Raw genomic sequence first — 20,842 nt, 5'->3', positions numbered from 1 at the left:
GGTGACAGCAAAAGAGGTAGTGTGGAGAAGGGGAATATGAAAAGTAAGAAAATCATGGAGAGAAGGACGCCACCACCTCGAGGAGTTCCAGCTCCATGTGACGATACGATTTTTTTTTTTTGAGGGCGTGACGATACGATATTGCAAGAGTTGAAGGAACTGCGAAACTATCTCGCAACCATGAAACCGAAAGGAAAAAAACTGAAGTATTCCGTTGATCTCGAAACTAATGCAATTTTAGTTTGACATAATCTATTGAGAATGATATTAACATGTATAACACCAAATAAGTTGAATCTAATGAAATATGCTCTCATACTACATTCATATGTTGTTATAAATATAGATATGGTTTATCTACAAACCGGATCAAGACTTAAGACAACCAAACCACATCCTTTTCATTTTTCAAGACGGTGGGACTGCATTTTATGGGCTCACGGTGCATTGCAATTCAATTCGCTACAACGCGTCCACAGGTTACCTGGTCGGGACGGCACGGTTGTACACGACCGCACGGGGTCAGGCAACTGGCAGCGCAAGCACAACTGCCCAGCCTTCGCCCCCGCTGGTAGACCTCCGTAGCCACCACGCCATTTACTCCCCGTGTACGGCCGCCTGTACCGATGCAAAACGTGGGCGCCAAATCATTGAGAATCTTGTCCTGTTATTCTCTGACATGAACAGCACCGCATCAATGGCGCGAAGCTACCATTTCTGCCACTGACAGTGCCAGCGCCACCACCAGGCCTTGTTGACTGTTCATTCACTGAGCAGGTGAGCATCGAGAATTCGAGATCAGCCAGTCCCAGCCCTCCAGGACATGCACACACGGGTTCACATTGGCTCAGGTAACAGTTGACTCCGTGCTGGAGCGCTTTGCCATTCACACTGAATTTCTCATCGAAATCCCAAGACGGTGTTTTTGCTTTCTCTTGATCTGTACAAGCGGTCGGTCACGTCACTATCCGGAACAACACATTGAACAATTGGGCTCGTCAAAATTCCACACAAGCTCGACAAAAAAAAAAAGAATTTTTTTGCACAACGTCGCTAGCAAACGGAGCATCTCACTAGCCCGTTCTCGTTGCACTCCGGGCACCGCCTGAACGCGCCGGCGACGGCGCCGTCCTCCACGAACACCTTGCAGCTGCCGGAGCACACGTCGCACGGCACGAACCGCACCCCGCCGCAGCTGTTGCAGGTCTGCAACGCAGCGCCTCCCTTGGCGAGAGGCGCCGCGTCGCAGGTCTCGAGGGCCGCCGCCAGCTCCCCGCCCTCGTGCAGGCGGCGGACCTCCTCGGCGCCGCCCAGATGCCGCCCGTCCACGAACACCTGCGGGAGCGGCTGCGGCCGGCGGCCTTCGCCGTCGCCGTCTCCGCCGAGCGCGGCGCGGAGCTCGTCCTTGAACCCGGCGTGCATCGACAGGTCGCGCTCGTCGACGCGCACGCCGTAGCTGCGCAGGATCGCGCTCGTGGACCAGCAGTCCTCGTACGTCTGCCGGATCCCACGGAGGCTGGTGAGGTACACCACGACCCGCCCCGCGCTCTCCGGCGGCGGCGAGGCCTTCTTGGCTAGCTTCGTCTTGGCGTTGATCTTTTCCTGGAGCAGGCTGACCCGCGCGCGCACGATGCCCGGGAACATCTGAATCTCGCGCTTCTCGAAGCCGTCTCCGCCGCGTTTGACGAAATCAGGGAGAGGCGAGTCGGGCGTCAGCTCGTCGAGCGCCTTGCGGAACGCGTCCAGTATTTCCGGATCGAACACCGGCGACCCGGGCGCCGACTGCGCCTTCCGCTCCACACAGTGACCGCGGCCGTCGTCGTCTTCCTCCTCTTGATCACTATCGTCGCCCTCCCCCTCCTCCTCGTCGTCGAGCCCCTTCATGAGCTCCCACACGTTGATCTCCTCGGGCGGCCCGCGCACCGGCGTCTTAGTGGGCGTCCGCGGCGCCACCCTCGGCGGCGGCGGCGCCGCCACCACCCTCTTCTGCCGCTTCGGCAGCGGCACGGCCACTGGCCGCGGCGGCCCGAGCAGCTTCCCCGCGGCGCCGTCGACGACGTCGTTGCCGGCCTTCATCATCCCCTCGTCTCCCCCGCCCCGGAAGGCGTCGTCATCAAAAGACACGCCCACGGCCGCGGCAGCCGCCGCCGCAGCGCGGTCGAGGCTGAGCGTCCCGAGCGACGCGGCCGACCGCAGCGCGACGGAGTGCCGCCGCGACGACGCCAAGCGGCCCGAGCTCCTCCGCCGCTCCGGCGGCGGCCCGCACCCCCCGTGCAGCGCGTGCTTGGACCCCTTGCAGCCCATCCCCACGCCGCCCGCACCGCGCGCAACGCCACGCCACGCCACGCCAGCCGCAGCGAAAGGAAGGGAAAGGGTGCAGGCCGAGAACCCGGGCGCTGCCGTTCCACCGACTGACGTGTAGGAGGAGGAAACGGCTACGAGCCTGGAACCTCTCTCGCTCTCGGCGCGCGGGAGTCAAACGGCTGGGAAAACTTGGGGTGTGAAGCGGTTTGGCAGCGGCGTGATCCGCGGTGTGGGAGCCGGAGCCTCAGCGCCCCCCGGGTTTGGAAGGAGACGCATAAGAAAGGGGCGGGGGCCGCCGGGTCGCGTGTGCGGGCGCCGTGCTGCCCGTGCACGCGAGCGTATCCAACCGGCCGGATCACGTAGCAGGTGACGGCCCCGGCCGGGCGGGGTACGAGAGCGTGCGTGCGCCGTAGCCGTGGAATTCTCGATCGGCCGCGTCAGGTCAGGCCTCAGGCGGGCGCTTGGAAGCCTTGGAAGTTGGAACCAAGCATGTGCCGCCTCGGTGCGGTACCGCACGGCCCCGGCGCAAACCCGCCCCGCTGTGCCGCGGCGGGAGTGCTCGGGGGCAATCACGTCCGGGTCGGTGGCGGTTGCAGTTGTGGCGGGGCCGGAGGGCGGATGATAGCCTATCAGGGAGGCTAAAATGTTTTTTTCTTAATTGATGAAAGGAAGGCTGGGAATTAAGATGCAGAAAGATTTCGGCCCCAACGGCGACAGCTTATTGCCAAGGCCGGCCAAAATGCCATGCGTTTCCCGTGATCGATGATTCATCAGCGGCGTCATTTTGAAAGAACAATTAGGCATTGACTCGCGTGAACTGCCTTGGTCAGGTCGGTGGTCATGATTGAACGGCGGCGTGGTGTGCATGTCAGTTCGGGAGTGGCATTCGCGCTGCGATGAGTGTCCGCACTAAACGGCGACGGGTTTATTTGAAGATTTGAACTGACTAACGGTAACATCTAGGAGTATTTGAGATACCGATGCATGTCGGATTTACTCAGAATCATCTGCTTTATCGGTTATGATAAACCGTCTGCCGATCGAAGTTTCCGTCACTGGGCAAGGGGCAGATGGGCAGGGCGAAGGACACTCAGAATGAGAGCAGACAGAGTGTCATTCTGGCAGTAAAAGGTTGGGATGTGACAGCTGATTCCTGACCAAGTGCTCAGAAATTCAAGCTTCCACGTTCCAAGCTTCCAGCATCCGGCGCCGGAATTCAACTGAAGCCCAGTAAAGTCACTGAATCGCTTTAATTAACGATAAAAAGAAAAGCTACCACTCGACGACAACTTTTGTCCAAAGCCGGATCGATGCCGTTCCGTTCACAGCTTTGGCCGGTCTGTTTTCTTTAACTTCGAACGCATCGACAGCGGCGGAGCAATGCGAGCAGGCGTTTACGGTCCGCTTCAGCCACAAGGTTCATCAGCTAGCCCTTTCTGCCGTTGTTTTAGAAGGCACGAGATGTGAGTTTGTCGCTTGTTTTTCTTTCAGGTTTTGGCTGGTGTGGCGCGGGTGTGTTCGTTGGTTAGATAGAATACGTGGGTGCCGTCTCGCCTGCTTCTCGTCTCTGGTCCGTGGACTGGCCCACAACTCGGTTGGCTTTGCTTTATCTTGAAACGCATCTTGCTTTCGCGTTGCAGTGGTTATTAGCGCCGCACAACTTAAACTACGATTAACGCCGGCAATGTTTTTTTTTCTTTTTGATTTGATGATGTGGTACTTAAAGTGCAGGATCAACAGAGAGATGCAGTGAATCCGTGCCGTGAAGGTTTGCACGATGATGTGTCTGACAGTTGACAACCATTGCCCACTGGCCAGTACAAACAACAATTGTGCCCATAGTCAACGCCTGAGCTTAGCGGGGTCATTGATTAAGTACGCGTTCCATTGTCAAAAAGGAGATGATCTAGGACATGGGAATCACGGAGGTTTTCAGTAGGTTAGCCTTCCCTTTGATCACATAATCCAAAGGCCTAACGGAAAAATACCAGGACACGCTTCCGTTGCATCTTTAGATTACTACGGCCTACTAGGACAGTACAGGGCTTGACTCCAATGCTATGCTAGCACTCTCGCTGTAGCAGCGCATGGCATGAAACCACTTCCCCCCTAATACACATCTTAATAAATTAAAGCGCGTGCAGATGAAAAGTGTTTAAAGTACGTGGTCGGCACTCGTGTCCGTGAATCGCGCATTGATCTCGGCTCATAGCGAGGTTCGTAATTGACTTTTCGGTGAAGTGCAGATTAGAGAATTGACGGAAGAATAATAGAAGGCGGGACTGATGACGGACGACGCGGGCAGGGAAGGAAAGGGGGTAGGGCGCCGTGGAGATGGCGTGGTGCCGCGAGGGGTGGGGGTTTGGTGGCATGGCAGGCACGACGACGTGTTGAAAGGGGTGTGGATGGGTTGCGTAACCCACCCAATCCACCCGCTTAAAATCCACCCAAACCGTGAGAAGGATTGATAAATGGATTGGGTGGATTTGGGTTATGACCCATTAAACACATGGGTTGAGCACAACACGGCGGAGGACGATGGTGTAAGGTGACGAGCTGGGGATGATGGCAGCCGGCACGACCGTGGCTGGCACTTCCTGCCAACCACAGCGCGGCGGCCATGACGACGCGCGCGGCACCGCGGGCCCGCAAGCGCGGAGCGCGAGCTCGGCCGCGACAGCGGCGCGATGGACATGGCGACGTCGAGCTCGCATGGGCAGCGCGTGCCAGGCCACGGCGGTGCGGCGGCCCTGGCGACGCGTGCGGCAACGTCGGGTTCGCATGCGCGGCATGTGCACCCGGCTGCGGCGACGCGCCGGCGCGCCGTCGCCACCGCGAGGCCCATCCGCTAACTTGGGGTCATGTGCGTTCATGATGAAGCTGTTGAACGTGTGTCCGTCGGTGCTGTTGAAGCTGAAGCTGTTGGTCTTCTCGCCGCCGGCGGCGGCCCCGGTGGCATCGACGGACGACGGGCGTCGCGTGCTGGCTCAGCAGCAGGAGCTCCAACAGTGCCTCGCCCAACGAACTTGGACACCATCGCCAATCTGCACACGTGGGCAAGGACTCGTCCACCAGCGCATGCTAAAGCTTACCCACCCAGCTACGCACCAGAACCACCCAATCCAAACCTAGAGGCAGTCAATTGATTTGTATGCAGAGAGAATCGTAAAACTATAAACTTGATGATAACACAAGACACAAGACACAAGACGGAGAGATTTATATAGGTACCTACGTCCTATTTTAAGGATTGTATTGCATCCTGCGCTTGGGTGTTGGTTGTTGTGTTGAGAGATTGGATCGGTTCCCTCCTAGGGGTACCCCTACCTCCCCTTATATACTTCGAGGGGTAGGGTTACATGGCAGGATGCCTAGTCAGTTACTATAGATGAGATCTAGTCGGATTACAACACGTGGGGAGCCCTAGTCGGACTCTATCTTCTACCTTCCTCATCAAGTCGGGCTAGCCCATTAGTCGCCAGCTGGGCCCTCCATGAGGGTACCCGGGTATCTATAAACGTCAAACTCCCGAGCGGTGCAGAGTTGAACGGTAGCCCGACATGAATGCCGAGTTGGATAAGCTTCGCTTGAGTGCTTTCATCGTCTGTTGTCGAGAAGCTGCGCAATGCTCAAAGAAAAATCCTTAATCTTGTAGTCTATGTCTTGTGAAACACTATGGATGCACGTCAAGTGATATCCTACGCCCAGCCTCTGAGCCCCCGAGCGCGAGGACTGGTGGAGCCACGGAGGCACGTTGAGTCGCCTCCCATACCCAGCCTCCGAGCTTGGGAGGTCGGCTTGGTGGCAGGAGGCACGCCGAGTCGTCTATGGCATCCAGCCCCTGAGCCTGGGAGCCACCCAAGTCACGGAAGTACACCGAGTCGCCTCCTGCCCCAAGCCAAAGAGGTCGGCCGAGCAGCAGGAGGCTCGCCGAGTCATCTGTGGCACCCAGCCCCCGAGTCGGGGGCCGGCCGAGCCACGGAAGCACGCCGAGTCGCCTCCCGCCCTAAGCCCCCGAACCCCCGAGCCTGGGAGGTCGGCCTGGTGGCAGGAGGCACGCTGAGTAGTTGTTGAGCTGTAAAAAGATAATGCAAACATTATGTAGCATAATGTAGAATATTAATGATTGAATAACTCGGAAGTTTGATTTGTTGTAGAAGTAAACTCTCACGCATCTTACTCTTGTAGGCCAAGTAATTTCCTCGAGTAGTTAGCCCGATACGTTTAAGCACCTGACCCTACCGGGGTGTTGCCGAGTGGACTCGAGCATGCTGAGCAGGAAGCGACACATGAGGGTCAGGCTTCACGGATTAAGGCGTGTGCTACCCGAGTACTTTAGCAACTATTAAGAGGGACGGATAAGCTGCAAAACAGTCGGAACTGTGCGGAAAAGCACCAGCATGAGCTGGGCACCTATGGGGTGTAGCCCCCGACTGCCCGTGTAGTGGACGGACCAAGCTGTATAAGCAGTCCAGGTGCAATCAAGGTGGTCGGCGAAAGTCACAGAGACATAGAAGGCGGTCGGCAAAAGTCACGAAGATATGGAGGAGCCGAGGCGTATGTAGATATACAAAAGCCGTAAAATATTTAATTGTAAATAAGACTTAGCTTGATTCATGGTCGAGTCGGAAAGTCAGGCTTAGAAGCCCTGGGTGTTGTCTCAATCGTCGTGGTCAGTGAACAGTTGTTGATGAAGCGAATGAGTCAGGACTTGTCCCCGACTAGTATGTCAGGTCCGAGTGTGGGTGGATGTGTCACTAGAGCGTTGTTGTTGCCAACTCATTGTAGCCGATCCATCAAGCGATGACTGGCGCACTCGAGGTGGTCGACAGTGCTGTCGCTGCTAGAACGTTGGTGAAGCCGAGCGCCTAGAGCATGCATGAACTTTGACCCATAGGATCCGTCCTTCGTTGCTCGGTAAGTCGGCGATACGGAGGATCATGCATGCATCACGTTAGATAATATAACACATTAGAATAAACCTTGTTCGATCAAACAAACGATACAATACTTGAGATCGGATATAAAAAGAAAATAACATAAGAGATATTTCCCTATTCACGTATACATCTTGTAGATTGCATGTAGGCGAATGTGGAGTCAACACCGGTGGAGGAAGGACAGATGAATCCGTAGTGTATTCATAAGCTGACTATTGGCGCTAAAAGTTGGTCGATGACCTTCAGCGTCGGACACACGACCTGGGAGAATCTGATTAAGTCCTGTTCGGATGATCGTCCTGGTGCGGTTCGCACGGCGTGCCAGTCAATCTGACCTATTGATTGATAAGGAAAGAAACATATTAAATCCCAAGGATTTCGATTGGCTAAAATTCCAATCTATCTCGAAAAGTGTATTAGCGAATCGGCCGATTTGCTATGACGATGACCGGCTAAAGAACAACCGACAATCACGCAGCGATTGTAAAGAATTTACCAGAGCAAACTAGACAACGCTACGAAGCAACACTTGAAATAGATCTAATCGGCTGTGTAATGATAAATAAAAACAATGAAGCCGACAGTTCAAATCTCAAGCTGGATAGTACTAAAACAATAGATAAAACCTATAGTTCTAGTTAATGTCGATAACTTGTGAATAAATCTAAACGAAACGACAGCGATACGCCCGAAGTTAAAGCTTAGATATTACTTGATAAACGGAACTTACAGAATCGGCCGGAGATCGTGTCGATGCAGCCCTGCCAACCCGTACGAACACGTGAAAGAAAAAGATATATTGGCGAAGTTGCTGACTTGAAAGTAAAGTTTGATGAAAAAGTAGATTGTTTGTATTGATTGATGTGTTGTTTTACAAATCTCCAAAGATGGCTATTTATAGCCTGTTACAACTGATTTCCTAACCGACTAGGATCTATCTCTAATTTTAAACGAAAACGAATATTTACAAACACAACTCGTATCGGAGTTGATTATCACACTCCCACAGGCCAATCTTTCTCTATCTTCTTTTTTAGGCCCACCTTAAGCCCATATTGGCCCACACGCTCCAGCCTTCCAATCGGCCGACCTCCACCAACTCCGTCTACCAACCGTTCGAAACACCGTAGAGCCAATCGGCCGATTCCCAACTGTAGCACCAATCGGCCGATTCCCAATCGTAACCTTTTAATCCGCCGCATCGGCCAATCCTTCCATCTCTTGACGCCGATCCAAAACGTGTCAAAATCTGGCGTCAACACATGCCCCCTAGTTTCAGAGTAAAACATAACTTTTACTTCAAAATTCTTTATTTAACTCACCCTCTGAAACAAACACGGCAAAAAAACCCCTTTTGTTTCGCGGTCTTCTACCTGATGATTGCAATCTTTTCGATCGGGCGCCTGAGACAACTGCTCCCCCGAAATTCGTGTAGATGGCGTGGTAGAAATCCCGCATTTACCCCTTCTCTCGGACCGTCTTTAAATACTGGCGTTCTCTGCCGCTTCTTCTCCACGGGCTCAGTAACTTTCTCTCCGGCAAATCACTTTTCATCTTCTCCCAGCGCCCTTTTGGCTTCCAATTGCATTCTCCGGCGATCCTTCTTTCATTCGCATCCCGCTTCATTTCCCCTCAATGGCGGCGCCATCGGCAACTCCACCAGCAACGGAGGCCCCGCCAGCAGCTTCATCAGCGACGGCAGTTCCATCGGCAACCCCATCAACAACTATGAGTTTCATTCCAGAGGTAAACATCCGAAGCCTTTTTTCTTTACTTTTTACCTCCCATGCACTCTTTAGATCTATTCTTAGTTTTTTATTTTTATCTTTTTTAGGCGGTCAGACAGCAAATCACAATCCACCTTTCTGACGCACCTGGCCTTATCTGCCTAGGCCCTATGAGGAACCCAGACCCAACTGATCTGATCAATTTAGAAACCCATAGGATCCCCTTCAAGCAATCACCCATGGATTTGAGCCAATGGTCAGGCACTTTTAGATCTTGGCCGAATGAAACCTCCAGTTGGAAAGAGTGGTATCAAAGAATGGCCAACTCCAAGAGAGTTCAATGGGATGAACGGCCAGTGCATCAATCTATCTTTGTCCCAGATGGAGAAGAATGAACCCTTGGTAATAGCAGCTTCTTAATTCTGGTCTGACGCACTCAATGCGTTTCTCTTTGGGCGCGGACCCATGACCCCAACTCTGGTCGATGTTCTGATGCTGACCAGCCTCGACATTTCTTCCCCCGATACACCCTTTAATTATGTGATCAAGCCAACCCATCGGCTGGAAACGAAAGGAATCAGCGGGTGGAAGGGGTAGATTAATAAAAACATGAGGACCGGGATGATTTTAGAGAGAGAATACGCAGCCTTCTTGATGATTTGGCTGGAGAAGCACCTTTTCTGTGGCAGAGCAGTCGGCCCTTCTTCCAACACACAAGCTCTGGCCAGAGCCCTGTTTAGAGGAGCCACCATCCCTCTCGGGAAGCATCTACTAGGATCGGCCTACCACATGATGCACCAGATTGGTGTCAAACTGTCAAAGGGAGAGCCGATTGGTAATCCTGGTGGTCCTTGGTGGTTCATCACCCTCTGGCTCAACTTGTACATGAGCAAGGTCTTCCAGCAGCAGATAGAGACCAAGACATTCCCCAACATCGAGTCTGAGGAAAACCCCATAGTATGACGACAGTGAACCTCTTTCGGCGAAGTGGCATCAGCCTTCCCTGGTTGTCAGTTCACCGCCACCCAGACAGCTGAGTATTTCAGATATTTCTACAACGGCTTTAGTGAAGAAACCACAAGTTGGTACCCATACTAGAGGATAGAGCCACTTTTTGAGCTTCCCTTCTGCTATGACTCGACGTCCAACTCCTTTGACAATGATCTCACGGACGCCTTGATCAAACTAGGAATCTTACCGGCGAACTTCTTCTCTGGTAAAGACTCCCCAACTTATGAATTCTATAATCCATCAGTTGCAGCACAGCAGTTCAGCCTTGGTCAGCTGCCGATTCAGGTTTATTTTGCCGGCCGCGCAAAATTCTGGGATGAGCTCACTAAAGGCCTTACTACAATCATCTGTGCGATTTAGCGCCTGATTCCAGTACCATTGATTTGAACAATTGGGTAGTAGCTCCTTTTGCTATCCAACAATTCAAATTATGGTGGGCAGAATGGAAGCAGCATCTCTTTTGTGTCTCCCCTGCAACATATTGCAACGATCTGGACCCTGACAAAGTCGACCCAAACGTAGCGGTACTGCTCTCTTCTCAGCCAATTTCAATGTCATTTCCTTTTATGCTACAAATTTGCCACTAACTCTTCTTCCCTTTTACAGTCCGAAAGTCGACTTCCTCCGACGCGGAGCCGGAGTGGTAGGTCGATAGAGAATCGCTACCCATACACACCATTCCCACTCATCGGCTATCATGCCCCAACCATTGAAGACATCACCACCAGCCGATCGAAACAGACGCCGAAAAAAACCTCTTTAAAGAGGACGAGCCGCCGAGTGCGCGCCCGTATAGAATTGGCCGATCAGTCGGTGACGGCATCGGCTGAATCCTTAGCTGCGCCGACTCTGCCGATTATTGAGGAAGTCGATCCCCAGGCTGCTACAGAAGCTGGAGCAGCTGCTGCATCATTGTTGGTAGAAGCTGTTCAGTTAACTTCGTATACTCCACATTCTTCTAAGTAGCCTGTCGATATTAATTTCATCCTTCTGTTAGGCCAAGCAAATCGCTCCAATACAGTCCCCGCAGCGATCGGCCACGATCCAGGCAGAGACCAGGACGCCAGCAATTCCTCCCACTGAGGTAGAGAGTCTTTTAACTCAAATTTTTAATACTTAACCAAAAGCTAACCAATTTTGACGCAAGCTACCCTGGGCACATCGATTGTACCTTTCCAACAACCATCAGCCGGGCGACTCACAGAGGTATGGCAGTCATTGTATATCATCGGACTTAATCATTTGCATCATACTTATAAAAATTCGCTTCCTGTACCTTTCCAGGAGGCTAGCCCGAGCACGACGCCAATAATCGTCGAATCCTCCTCCTCCGACGAACCAGCTGCGCCAGTTCCTGAAATGAGGGCAGCACTCCGCCAGCGCAAGCAAATAAATCCGCTTTAAAGATGTGAGAAACTTGACAAACAAATCGGCCGATTTCCCATTACCGTCGGCTAATCCGTATCTTTATTATTCATTCTTTTTCAGGAGTAGGATACGCCCAACAACAGCCTGTTTTCCTTTGCGGTTGCACTTTCTGATGACGAAGAAGTCGCCTCATGCCAAGTCACACTGGGCTCAATACCTGATGACGTCCGTGCCAAGCTTGAGAGCATACGGACCCTCCTCCAAGACGACATCGGCCGACTAGTAGAAGATACCTCGCCGATTCGGCAACTTTTCAGCAATATCAGAGGCCGAGTTCCCGAAGAGGTAGAAGAGGCTCTGGCACCCGCCGCATACATCGAGTCAATGTGGGCCCGATATTCAGGGCTCTACGTCACATGGCCTATCATGCCAAGTTAGCAAAAGCTCACGAAGAGGAGGGCTCCTATAAGCATCAAGCTCAAGAAGTGCACCAAAGAATCAGCTTCCTTGAAAGCTCTTGCCCAGATATCGTTAGTGCCATAGACTGCCTCAAACGGCAAAGGGCAGAGCTCGCCAAAGAGATAGAGCAGGTGCTAAGGCCATAGCCGCCGAAGAAAAGAAACTTCAAGACCTCCCATCCGTCATCGCCGATTTGAAGCAGGAGAGGCAGAACCTGGCCCATGAAGCAATCAAACTCCATCGCCACGTGCTACAAATCCCTGGATCGGCTGATGACGACCAGAGGACTTTAGACTCGGCCGATCAGGTTAGGCAGTGAGCGATTGCGGCTATTAATGCCCTCCTTGGGTGAACTTGTAAGAAACATTGAATGCTCTATAAAAATATTTAATGCCCTCTTATCGTTGACGTGCGGATTCAAACTTGGACCGTCCTCTATGGTAGCTTCTTCATTTAATGACCCTTTACTCCGATGGGATGCGTCTTACCAACCCTTCAATTTTTTCTTTCTATAAGTATGAGACTTTCGTATTGCTTTCCAAAGGCATTCACACCTCGCCCATCCTCTTGACTCCCACACTCTTAGATTAGGTGCCGAGATGTCTTCTCCTTCTTCTTCCTTCTTCGTCGACCAGGTACGAAATCCCCCTTTGTTCCCCCACCTGACGTTTCAATCAATCTGACGACGGGTAGTTTTTGTTTTGCTATTTGTCAGCTGAGACGCCTTAGTCCTGACCTGGAATGAGCCATTGAGGTCATGCACTCAGACGAACCGCTGACGCAGGTGGATAGAGATCTGATCAGGGCTCATCACGAAGAACTCAAGGATCATATCCCTGCTCACGTCTAGAAGATCATGGACCATATGGAAGCCAACTGCTCCGGGCGGCCGCTGACTAAAAGGAGTCATCCGCTTCCTCATCCGGTCACCCTCGAGGATACCATGGTAGGGACATCCCAACCACCTGTCGACAGAAGCCACCAACTTCCTTGTCAAGTTGAGGTTGAAGCCGTCATGGAGGATCTGAAGGAAAAGAGCATCCGCCTCTTAATAGAACTAGGCCGGATCGAGAGGGAGATTAAGAAAAAACATGGTCAATGAATGTATTGGTACTTTTTAATCTAAGGGCGACTTGTACTGTGTTGGCCATGTACCCTGTTGTTTGTACCGAATAATAAATCGGCCAGACTAATTGAATGTTTCGTACTTAAGGCGATGTTATCTTTGCATCGGCTATATCAATAGGAGCCAATAGGAGTTGGCCACATCGTCTTGATGCACCCTATCATCAGTTATGCATCCACCCATATACTAGGATAGTATCTTTTCAGATATCTTCTGTTCAAGGCTCTTGTGAATTCCTCTCCTTCGATACTTTCTAGTATATATGTGTTTCTCGGAGCGCATCGACTGATTTTATACGGTCCTTTCCAAGTGGGCGACCATTGACCAAATTTGGGATCCTTAGACCCTATTGGCAGCACCAACTTCCATATCAAATCTCCTTGGGAGAATTGTTTGACCATGGCCTTTTTGTCGTACCACCTGGCCACCCTTTTCTTGTTTTCTTCAATGCTGATCAGGGCCCATAATCGATGACCTGCCAAATTGTCAGCCGTCAACTGATCTTGAAGCGATGTGCGCCTTGACCCCGTCCTTAATTCCCAAGGCAATACTGCTTCGTGAGCATATACCAACTGATAAGGAGATATTTTAGTGGCCCCATGGCAGGCCATCCTGTAAGCCCATAAAGATTCAGTTAAAGATAGGTGCCACTTCTTAGGTTGTTCTTCAATCTTCCTCTTGATCAACTTGATTATCCCCTTATTGGACGATTCGGCCTGACTGTTAGCTTGGGCATAATACGGAGAAGAATTCAACAATTTAATCCTCATATCGGCGGTGAACTCTTCAAACTCTCCTAAGGTGAACATCGTCCCCTAATCAGTCGTGATGGTTTGAGGGATACCGAACTGATAAACAATATGGTCCCTTACGAAATCGACCATAGCGGCCGATGTCATAGCCTTCAGTGGAACTGCCTCAACCCACTTGGTAAAATAGTCAGTGGCTATTAATATAAACTTGTGTCCCTTGCTTGATGGAGGATAAATCTGTCTAATGAGGTCTATTCCCCAACCTCTAAACGGTCATGGTTTGATTATCGGATTCATAGCCGAGGCTGGTGCGCGCTACATGTTGCCAAACTTCTGACAATCTTGACAACCTTTATAATATTTGAAGCAATCTTCGAGTATCGTCGGCCAATAATACCTGTTATTCCTAATCATCCACCTCGTTTTGTGAGCTGATTGGTGAGCTCCGCACACACCCTCATGAATTTCTCTCATCAGGACCTTTGCTTCTTCTGTTCCTAGGCATTTGAGAAGAACTCCATCAATCGCTTGGTAAAATAAATCATCTTCGAGCAGCACATATTTCGTGGCCTGAAAGCGTATCTGCCGATCCACTTTCTTGTAGGATCTCTCAAGTAGTCGGCGATCTCCTTTTGCCAATCATCGGCCACAAGTTCCAGAGTCATGGCACCTTGAATCGGCCGATATCCGGATGTGTGTTAGGCAAGCCTATTGGCCTCTTCATTGTAATTTCTGGGAATATGCTCAATAACCGCAGACTTAAATTCCTTTAAAAGTTGGAGGCAATCTTCATAGTAAATCCTCAAGACATCATCTTTGCATTCAGATCTCCCCGTTAATTGATCCACAATGAGCATGGAATCCCTAAAAATTTCCACCGCATCGGCTTTGATCTCTCTCAACAATTGAAAAACTTTTAGGGCGGCTCGATATTCCGCCTGATTATTGGTTGCGGATGCCCCTATCGGCACAAAGAAATCATAACTTGCCCCCCGAGGCGATATGAGGACGATGCCGATTCCTGATCCGGCCCCACACGAAGAACCATCGAAGTACAGAGTCCATGGGACTGGCTCAACGGCAGCAATTTTCGGTCCACAATGCTGAGCCACGAAATCGGCCATGACTTGACCCTTGACAGCTTTGGCCAATTTGTACCTTAGGTCAAACTTTGACGGAGCTAGGATCCACTTTCCAATCCGTCCTTTCAAAATTGGCAATGATAGCATGTACTTTACTACGTCATCCTTGCATACGACTATGCACTCTGCCAATAACAGGTAGTGCCTGAGTTTGGTACATGAGAAACATAGACATAGGCACAGCCGTTCTACAGGGGAATATCTTGTTTTAGCGTCCAGGAGTCTTCTGCTGACATAATATATTATCCGTTCTTTCCCTTCGAACTCCTGTACCAGCGCCGATCCGATAGCCCGTTCATCGGCCGATAAGTATAGTCTGAAAGGCTTGTCAGCCTATGGCGGGACTAATACAGGTGGCAAAATTAGATATTGCTTGATGTCTTCCAACGCATTTTGCTGTTCTTCTCCCCACACGAATTCCTGATCGGGTTTCGACTTCAATAACGGCGTGAAGGCCTGGATACGGCCGGACAAGTTGGATATGAACCTTCTGATAAAGTTGACCTTGCCAATTAGGGACTGTAGCTCAGTTTTGTCTTGCGGGGCCACAACTTTGTTGATGGCAACTATGATCTTTCGATTGACTTCTATACCGCGTTCATGGACCATGAATCCTAGAAATTGTCCGGCCGACATGCCGAATGCACACTTGTTCGGGTTCATCTTTAACCCATGTTTCCTCGTGCACTCCAACAACTCCCGCAAATCGGCCAGATGTTCCTGGTGTCCTTTTGACTTGACCACAACGTCATCGATGTAGATTTCCACCAGGACGCCAATGAGCTTGTGAAAGATGTAATTCATAGCCCGTTGATACGTAGCCCCGGTATTTTTTAGACCGAAAGTCATCACCACCCACTTGAATAAACCGAGGTGGCTCGGACACCTGAAAGCCGTCTTCGAAATATCTTCTTCGGCCATTAATATTTGATTGTACCCGGCATTACCGTCCATAAAACTGATGACTTTATGTCTTGCGGCGGCATCTATCAAAACATCAGCTTTCGGCATTGGATACCCATCCATCGGCGTAGCCTGATTTAGGTTCTTGAAGTCGATGCATACGCGCAATTTTCCGTTTTTCTTGTATACGGGTACAATATTAGAAATCCACTCGGCGTAACGGCACTGCCGAATGAATCTTGCTTCAATCAATCTTGTAATCTCGGCCTTTATATCAGGTAGAATTTTATGGTTGCAGCGTCGTGCAGGCTGCTAATACTGTCGGTGTTTTATACCAGCCATCTACCAAGGGGTACCCGAGGTAGCAGAATCTGTAGCAAGGGATTGCCGGACCTGGAACTTGAAGGTAAAAGCGAGGACATGAGACACAGATTTATACAGGTTCAGCCCACCGGAGTAGCGTAATACCCTACGTCCTGTTTAGGGGTGTTTGTATATTGCACCCTGCGCTTGGGTATTGAGGTGTGACCTGCCGAGCTAGGTACCCCTGCCCTCCTTTATATACTCCAGGGGGCAAAGTACTAGTCGGATTACAAGGAGTCGTCCTAGTAGGATTACACGAGATGAGTCCTAGTAGGATTACAGGGGAATCCTAGTAGGAGTCTGACTTCTTCCTTCCTTGCGGGTATTGGGGATGTATCCCCAACAAGCCCCCGAGCGCTTCATAGTTGAATGCAGCAGTCTTCGAGTAGTCTTGAGATAGTCATCGAGTAGTCTTGGTGCTCTTCGAGTACTTTGTCAGGCTGAATCTTTCAATGCTTCTCAAAGCTGCCATTAGGCTATGGTGTGCTCAAAGTATTGATCAACATGATATTGTAGTCTTCATGTATGGAGGGCGGCGAAAGTTGCACTCCATATGGAGTAGCCCCCGAGCCTTAGGTTGAATCGTAGAATCAGGCTGAGGGTCAAAATCTTAAATCTTCCTCTTTCAACTTGAAAAAATCGATTGTTGGGTGTAGCTTATCAGCCCTCGAGCCTTGGATTGATTGAATAATCAACCCGAGGGTCTTGAATCTTCACTCAGGTCATCATTCGAGTAGTCTTGCGGCGTCCAACCCCCGAGCTTGTGCGCCAGGTAAGTCGTTGGAGCCACGTCGAGTAGTTTTGCGGCGTCCAGCCCCCGAGCCTAGGAGCTAGCGGAGCCACTGGAGATATTCTGAGTACTGATTGGTGCTTAGCCCCCGAGTTCGGGAACTAGCCTGTGCCGTTGGAGGCATCCTTAGCGTCGCTGAAGCTCGATCTGAAACAAAAGATGCATACATTATGTAGCATTTTTGTAGGACTTTGAAACTACTAAAATTTATTCAGTGATCAATATGAAAGTTGTGTCATGCTCTTATTTCGATCATATTCTTCCCGAGTAGTTAGCCTATTACGATTAGGCTCCCAGTATCTGGGTAGCCGTTGCCATTGCGTGTGTGAGATCGTTGTCTCGTATACGCGTATGGGCTTAGGCGTGATAGATGCACCTGAGGCTTTCACGAGTTAAGGCGTGTTCTGCTCAAGAAGAGTAGTGACCTTAAGAGAAGACAAAAGTGAGAGTAGTCGCTGCTGTGATAAGAAAGAGATTGCACGATTAGGAGTCAAGCTCTTGTTTCAGTCATACTATTCCGGAGTAGTTAGCCTGTTACACTTAGACTCTCAGTCTCTGGGTAGCCGTTGCCACTGCGTGTGTGAGACCTTTATCTCATATACGCGTATGGGCTTAGGCGTGACAGATGCGCCTGAGACTTTCATGAGTTAAGGCGTGTTCTGCTCGAGAAGAGTAGTGACCTTAAGAGAAGATAAAAGTGAGAGTAGTCGCGCTGCTACGATAAGAAAGAGACTGCGCGATTGCACAAGAGTTTGCTGCCCTCCGGCGAGTAGAGCACGCGTTGTGCGCAAGAGATTCCGGCGAGTAGAGCGCGTGTTGCGCGCAAACGGAAAATAAGCCGGAAAATAATTTAGAAAAGTGAATTAGCTTGATTCATGGATGATTGTTGACGAAGCCGTGACGGTCGTTGATGAAGCTGTAACGGTTGTTGACGAAGTCGACTAGTCGGAGGCGATTCTAACTAGTTGTCGATGATGCGAAGTTTGTCCTGACTAATTTTTTAGTCGAGACGAGGAGTTGGAGTAGTCCACCATCGACTAGCCTTGTAGTCAAGACGAGTAGTAGAAGTAGTCATTAGCGAGCGTCGTGATGTGGTCGGAGTAGTCGTCGGCGAGCCGCTCCTAGTAGTCGGTGAGCGCCGCGACGTACTCGGAGAAGTCGTCGGCGAGCGTCATGACGAAGTAGTCGTCAGTGTGTTGCCAAGCGAAATAGTCGAGGAGAGTAGTTGAAGTCGTTGCCAAGCCGCTCGTAGTCGTCGGCGAGCTCGCAACGTAGTTGAAGTCATCGACGAGCTGCCCGTAGTCGACATGGTCATCGGCAAGCTGACCGTGGTCGTCGGCGTGCCCGCGACATAGTCAAAGAAATCATCGACAAGCCACCCATAGTCGTCGGTGGGCTCACGGTGTAGTCGGACTTTTGAGTTGTAGTCGAACTCGGAGTCGCTATCGGACTTCGAGTCGGAGTTGAAGCTGGAGTCACCGTCGGACTCCGCGTTGCGGTCGAATCCGGAGTCGTGTCGGACTCTGAGTTGTAGTCGGACCCGGAGTCGCCGTCGGACTCCGAGTTCGAGTCCCGGTCGGACCTGGAGTCACCATCGGACTCCGAGTTCAAGTCGCGGTCAGACCCGTAGCCGCCGTTGGAGTTCGAGTTCGAATCGCGGTCGAACCCGAAGTCGCCGTCGGAGTACGAGTTTGCAGTCGAACCTTGATTTGAGGTTTAATTTGTCGATTTTCTTGGTGAGATTTTCTGCTTCTTGTGGAAGAGAGTTCCCGTCGAGGCGCTTCTTCTCCTGGTTGTCGATGATTCAGCATTGGAAGGACTCAATGCCGTCGGTGATGCAAAGTCAGGAGTCGAAGACGAAGGTTGCGCCTGCTTTGAAAGCGAAAGCCGGCTTGAAGATGAGGTCCTTCAAGCTCGCCTGATGATCTCAATGATCTGCCCCACGGTGGGCGCCAATGTCGGTGTTTTATACCGGCCGTCTACCAAGGGGTACCCGAGGTAGCAGAATGTGTAGCGGGGGATCGCCTGACCTGGAACTTGAAGGTAAAAGCGAGGACATGAGAAACAGATTTATACAGGTTCAGGCCGCCGGAGTAGCGTAATACCCTACGTCCTGTTTGGGGGTGTTTGTATATTGCGCCCTGCGCTTGGGTGTTGAGATGTGACCTGCCGAGCTAGGTACCCCTACCCTCCTTTATATACTCCAGGGGGTAGAGTACTAGTCGGATTACAAGGAGTCGTCCTAGTAGGATTACACGAGATGAGTCCTAGTAGGATTACAGGGGAATCCTAGTAGGAGTCTGACTTCTTTCTTCCTTGCAGGTATTAGGGATGTATCCGCGACAGATACGGCTGATATCCTAGTTTTATAGGCAACCGGTGTTCGACAATGGACCGGTCTAGACCAGACATCTCATGGTATTTCCAAGCAAAACAATCTTTAAATTCTTTTAATAAACTTGTCAATTTACACTTGTACTCGGGATCCAAGCTAGCACTAATATACGTCGGCCTTGGTTTGCTACCATCGCCTAAATCCACCATCTCCAATGAATCGGCTGACGTAAACCTGTGCCTTAGCTTCTCGTCTTCTCGGACCAACTGATCCATCTAATCTGAATTTTCAGAGCCGACTGCTCGGATCGGCTGTAGGCCAAAATCGGACACTTTTAGGAAATCGGTGTCCCAAGTTCTACCGGATATGCATTTGACGTGTTCGCAGCTCCGTTGTTGCGCGTCGGCCGCAGCAACACTGTAGGTGGAATCGACGGTGACTATCTCGATGTTGTCACCGACCCACTATACGAGGCATTGGTGCATTGTAGACGGGACGCAGCAATTCGCGTGTATCCAATCATGACCGAGCAGCATGTTGTAAGACCCTTTGCCATTAATAATAAAGAAAGTAGTGGGAAGGGTCTTACTGCCGATGGTGAGGTCGACGCAGAGTGCTCCGCGGGTGGGGGACACGTTGCCTTCGAAATCCTTGAGCATCATGTCCGTCTTGGTCAGGTCTTCATCACTGTTGCCCTATTTTCGGAACATAGCATATGGCATGATATTGACTGCGGCGCCTCTATCCACTAGTAGCCTAGTGACAGGTCGTCCATTGACGTGTCCTTTGAGGAACAGAGCTTTGAGATGTTGTCGTTTTTCATCCTCCGGTTTCTCAAAAGTGGCTGTCATTAGCTCCAAAGCCAATTGCGCCATCTGCTCTAGCATCCTTGTCGTGTCGTCCCGATCGGCGGGAGCCATGAAATCCATCGGCAAGATGAACACCATGCTGACGTCAGTTGCCGATTTCTGATTATCGCCTTCCTCACTGTTGTTTCTTTTGGGGCGCCAGACTCGACCTGTCATCTTTCTTATCCACCATCTGCCTCTGCTCTTCTTCTTGTTGTTCCCATTGGCGCAGACATTGGATCCTTCATTTTTGGGATTTGGTCAATCTATTAGGGCACTACCTGGGGTTTACCGTTTTGGCCAACGGTTTGGCACGCTCCTAGTCTGATTTTCGTCCTAGGGGGTTTTCATCTGACACCCTAGTGTTGGCCATCTCTTCTAGCCGATCGTGTGTGCTGGTTCTGCCCCCCAGCCGCTTGTGCTGGTCAACCCTGCCCCCGGCCGATCATACTGTTCAAGTCTGCCCCTTGGCCGATCATATCGGTCAACTCTGCCTCCCAGCCGATCATGCACTGAAAGGCGCCAATCCTCTTGTTCGCGCCAAATTCTGCTGATCGGCTCTGATCCTCTGTCTGTGGAGCATGACCTCTTGAACGGGCGAATTTCACGATATGTACCGCTATACTCAGGGCAATTATCGGCTGATGGTAACCTGAGGTTATTTCCTAGTAGTGGATGAAGAACGAGCATCGCCAATGATCTTCGTGTCGGCGCATCATCTCTTCGCGGTGTCTCGAACTTTGCTGCTGCCGCTGATATTTGTTGAGCAAGAAT

General features: G+C 51.0%; 1 protein-coding gene across 1 annotated transcript; it reads right to left on the bottom strand.

The window, feature by feature from the left end:
* Positions 1-288: 288 nt before the first annotated feature.
* LOC117852034 (uncharacterized protein At3g28850) lies at positions 289-2,697 on the bottom strand. Its single transcript, XM_034733952.2, has one exon. It carries the CDS (start codon positions 2,302-2,304, stop codon positions 1,054-1,056), a length of 1,251 nt encoding a protein of 416 aa, XP_034589843.1. The 5' UTR covers positions 2,305-2,697; the 3' UTR covers positions 289-1,053.
* Positions 2,698-20,842: the final 18,145 nt, after the last annotated feature.

The sequence above is a fragment of the Setaria viridis genome, chromosome 4 (assembly GCF_005286985.2).
Source record: "Setaria viridis chromosome 4, Setaria_viridis_v4.0, whole genome shotgun sequence".
NCBI classification, from domain to species: Eukaryota; Viridiplantae; Streptophyta; class Magnoliopsida; order Poales; family Poaceae; genus Setaria; species Setaria viridis.
This window is presented reverse-complemented; position numbering and strand designations above follow the sequence as displayed.

Excerpts from the sequence above, each read along its gene's own strand:
- LOC117852034 (XM_034733952.2), bottom strand. The coding sequence starts at position 2,304 with ATGGGCTGCAAGGGGTCCAAGCACGCGCTGCACGGGGGGTGCGGGCCG.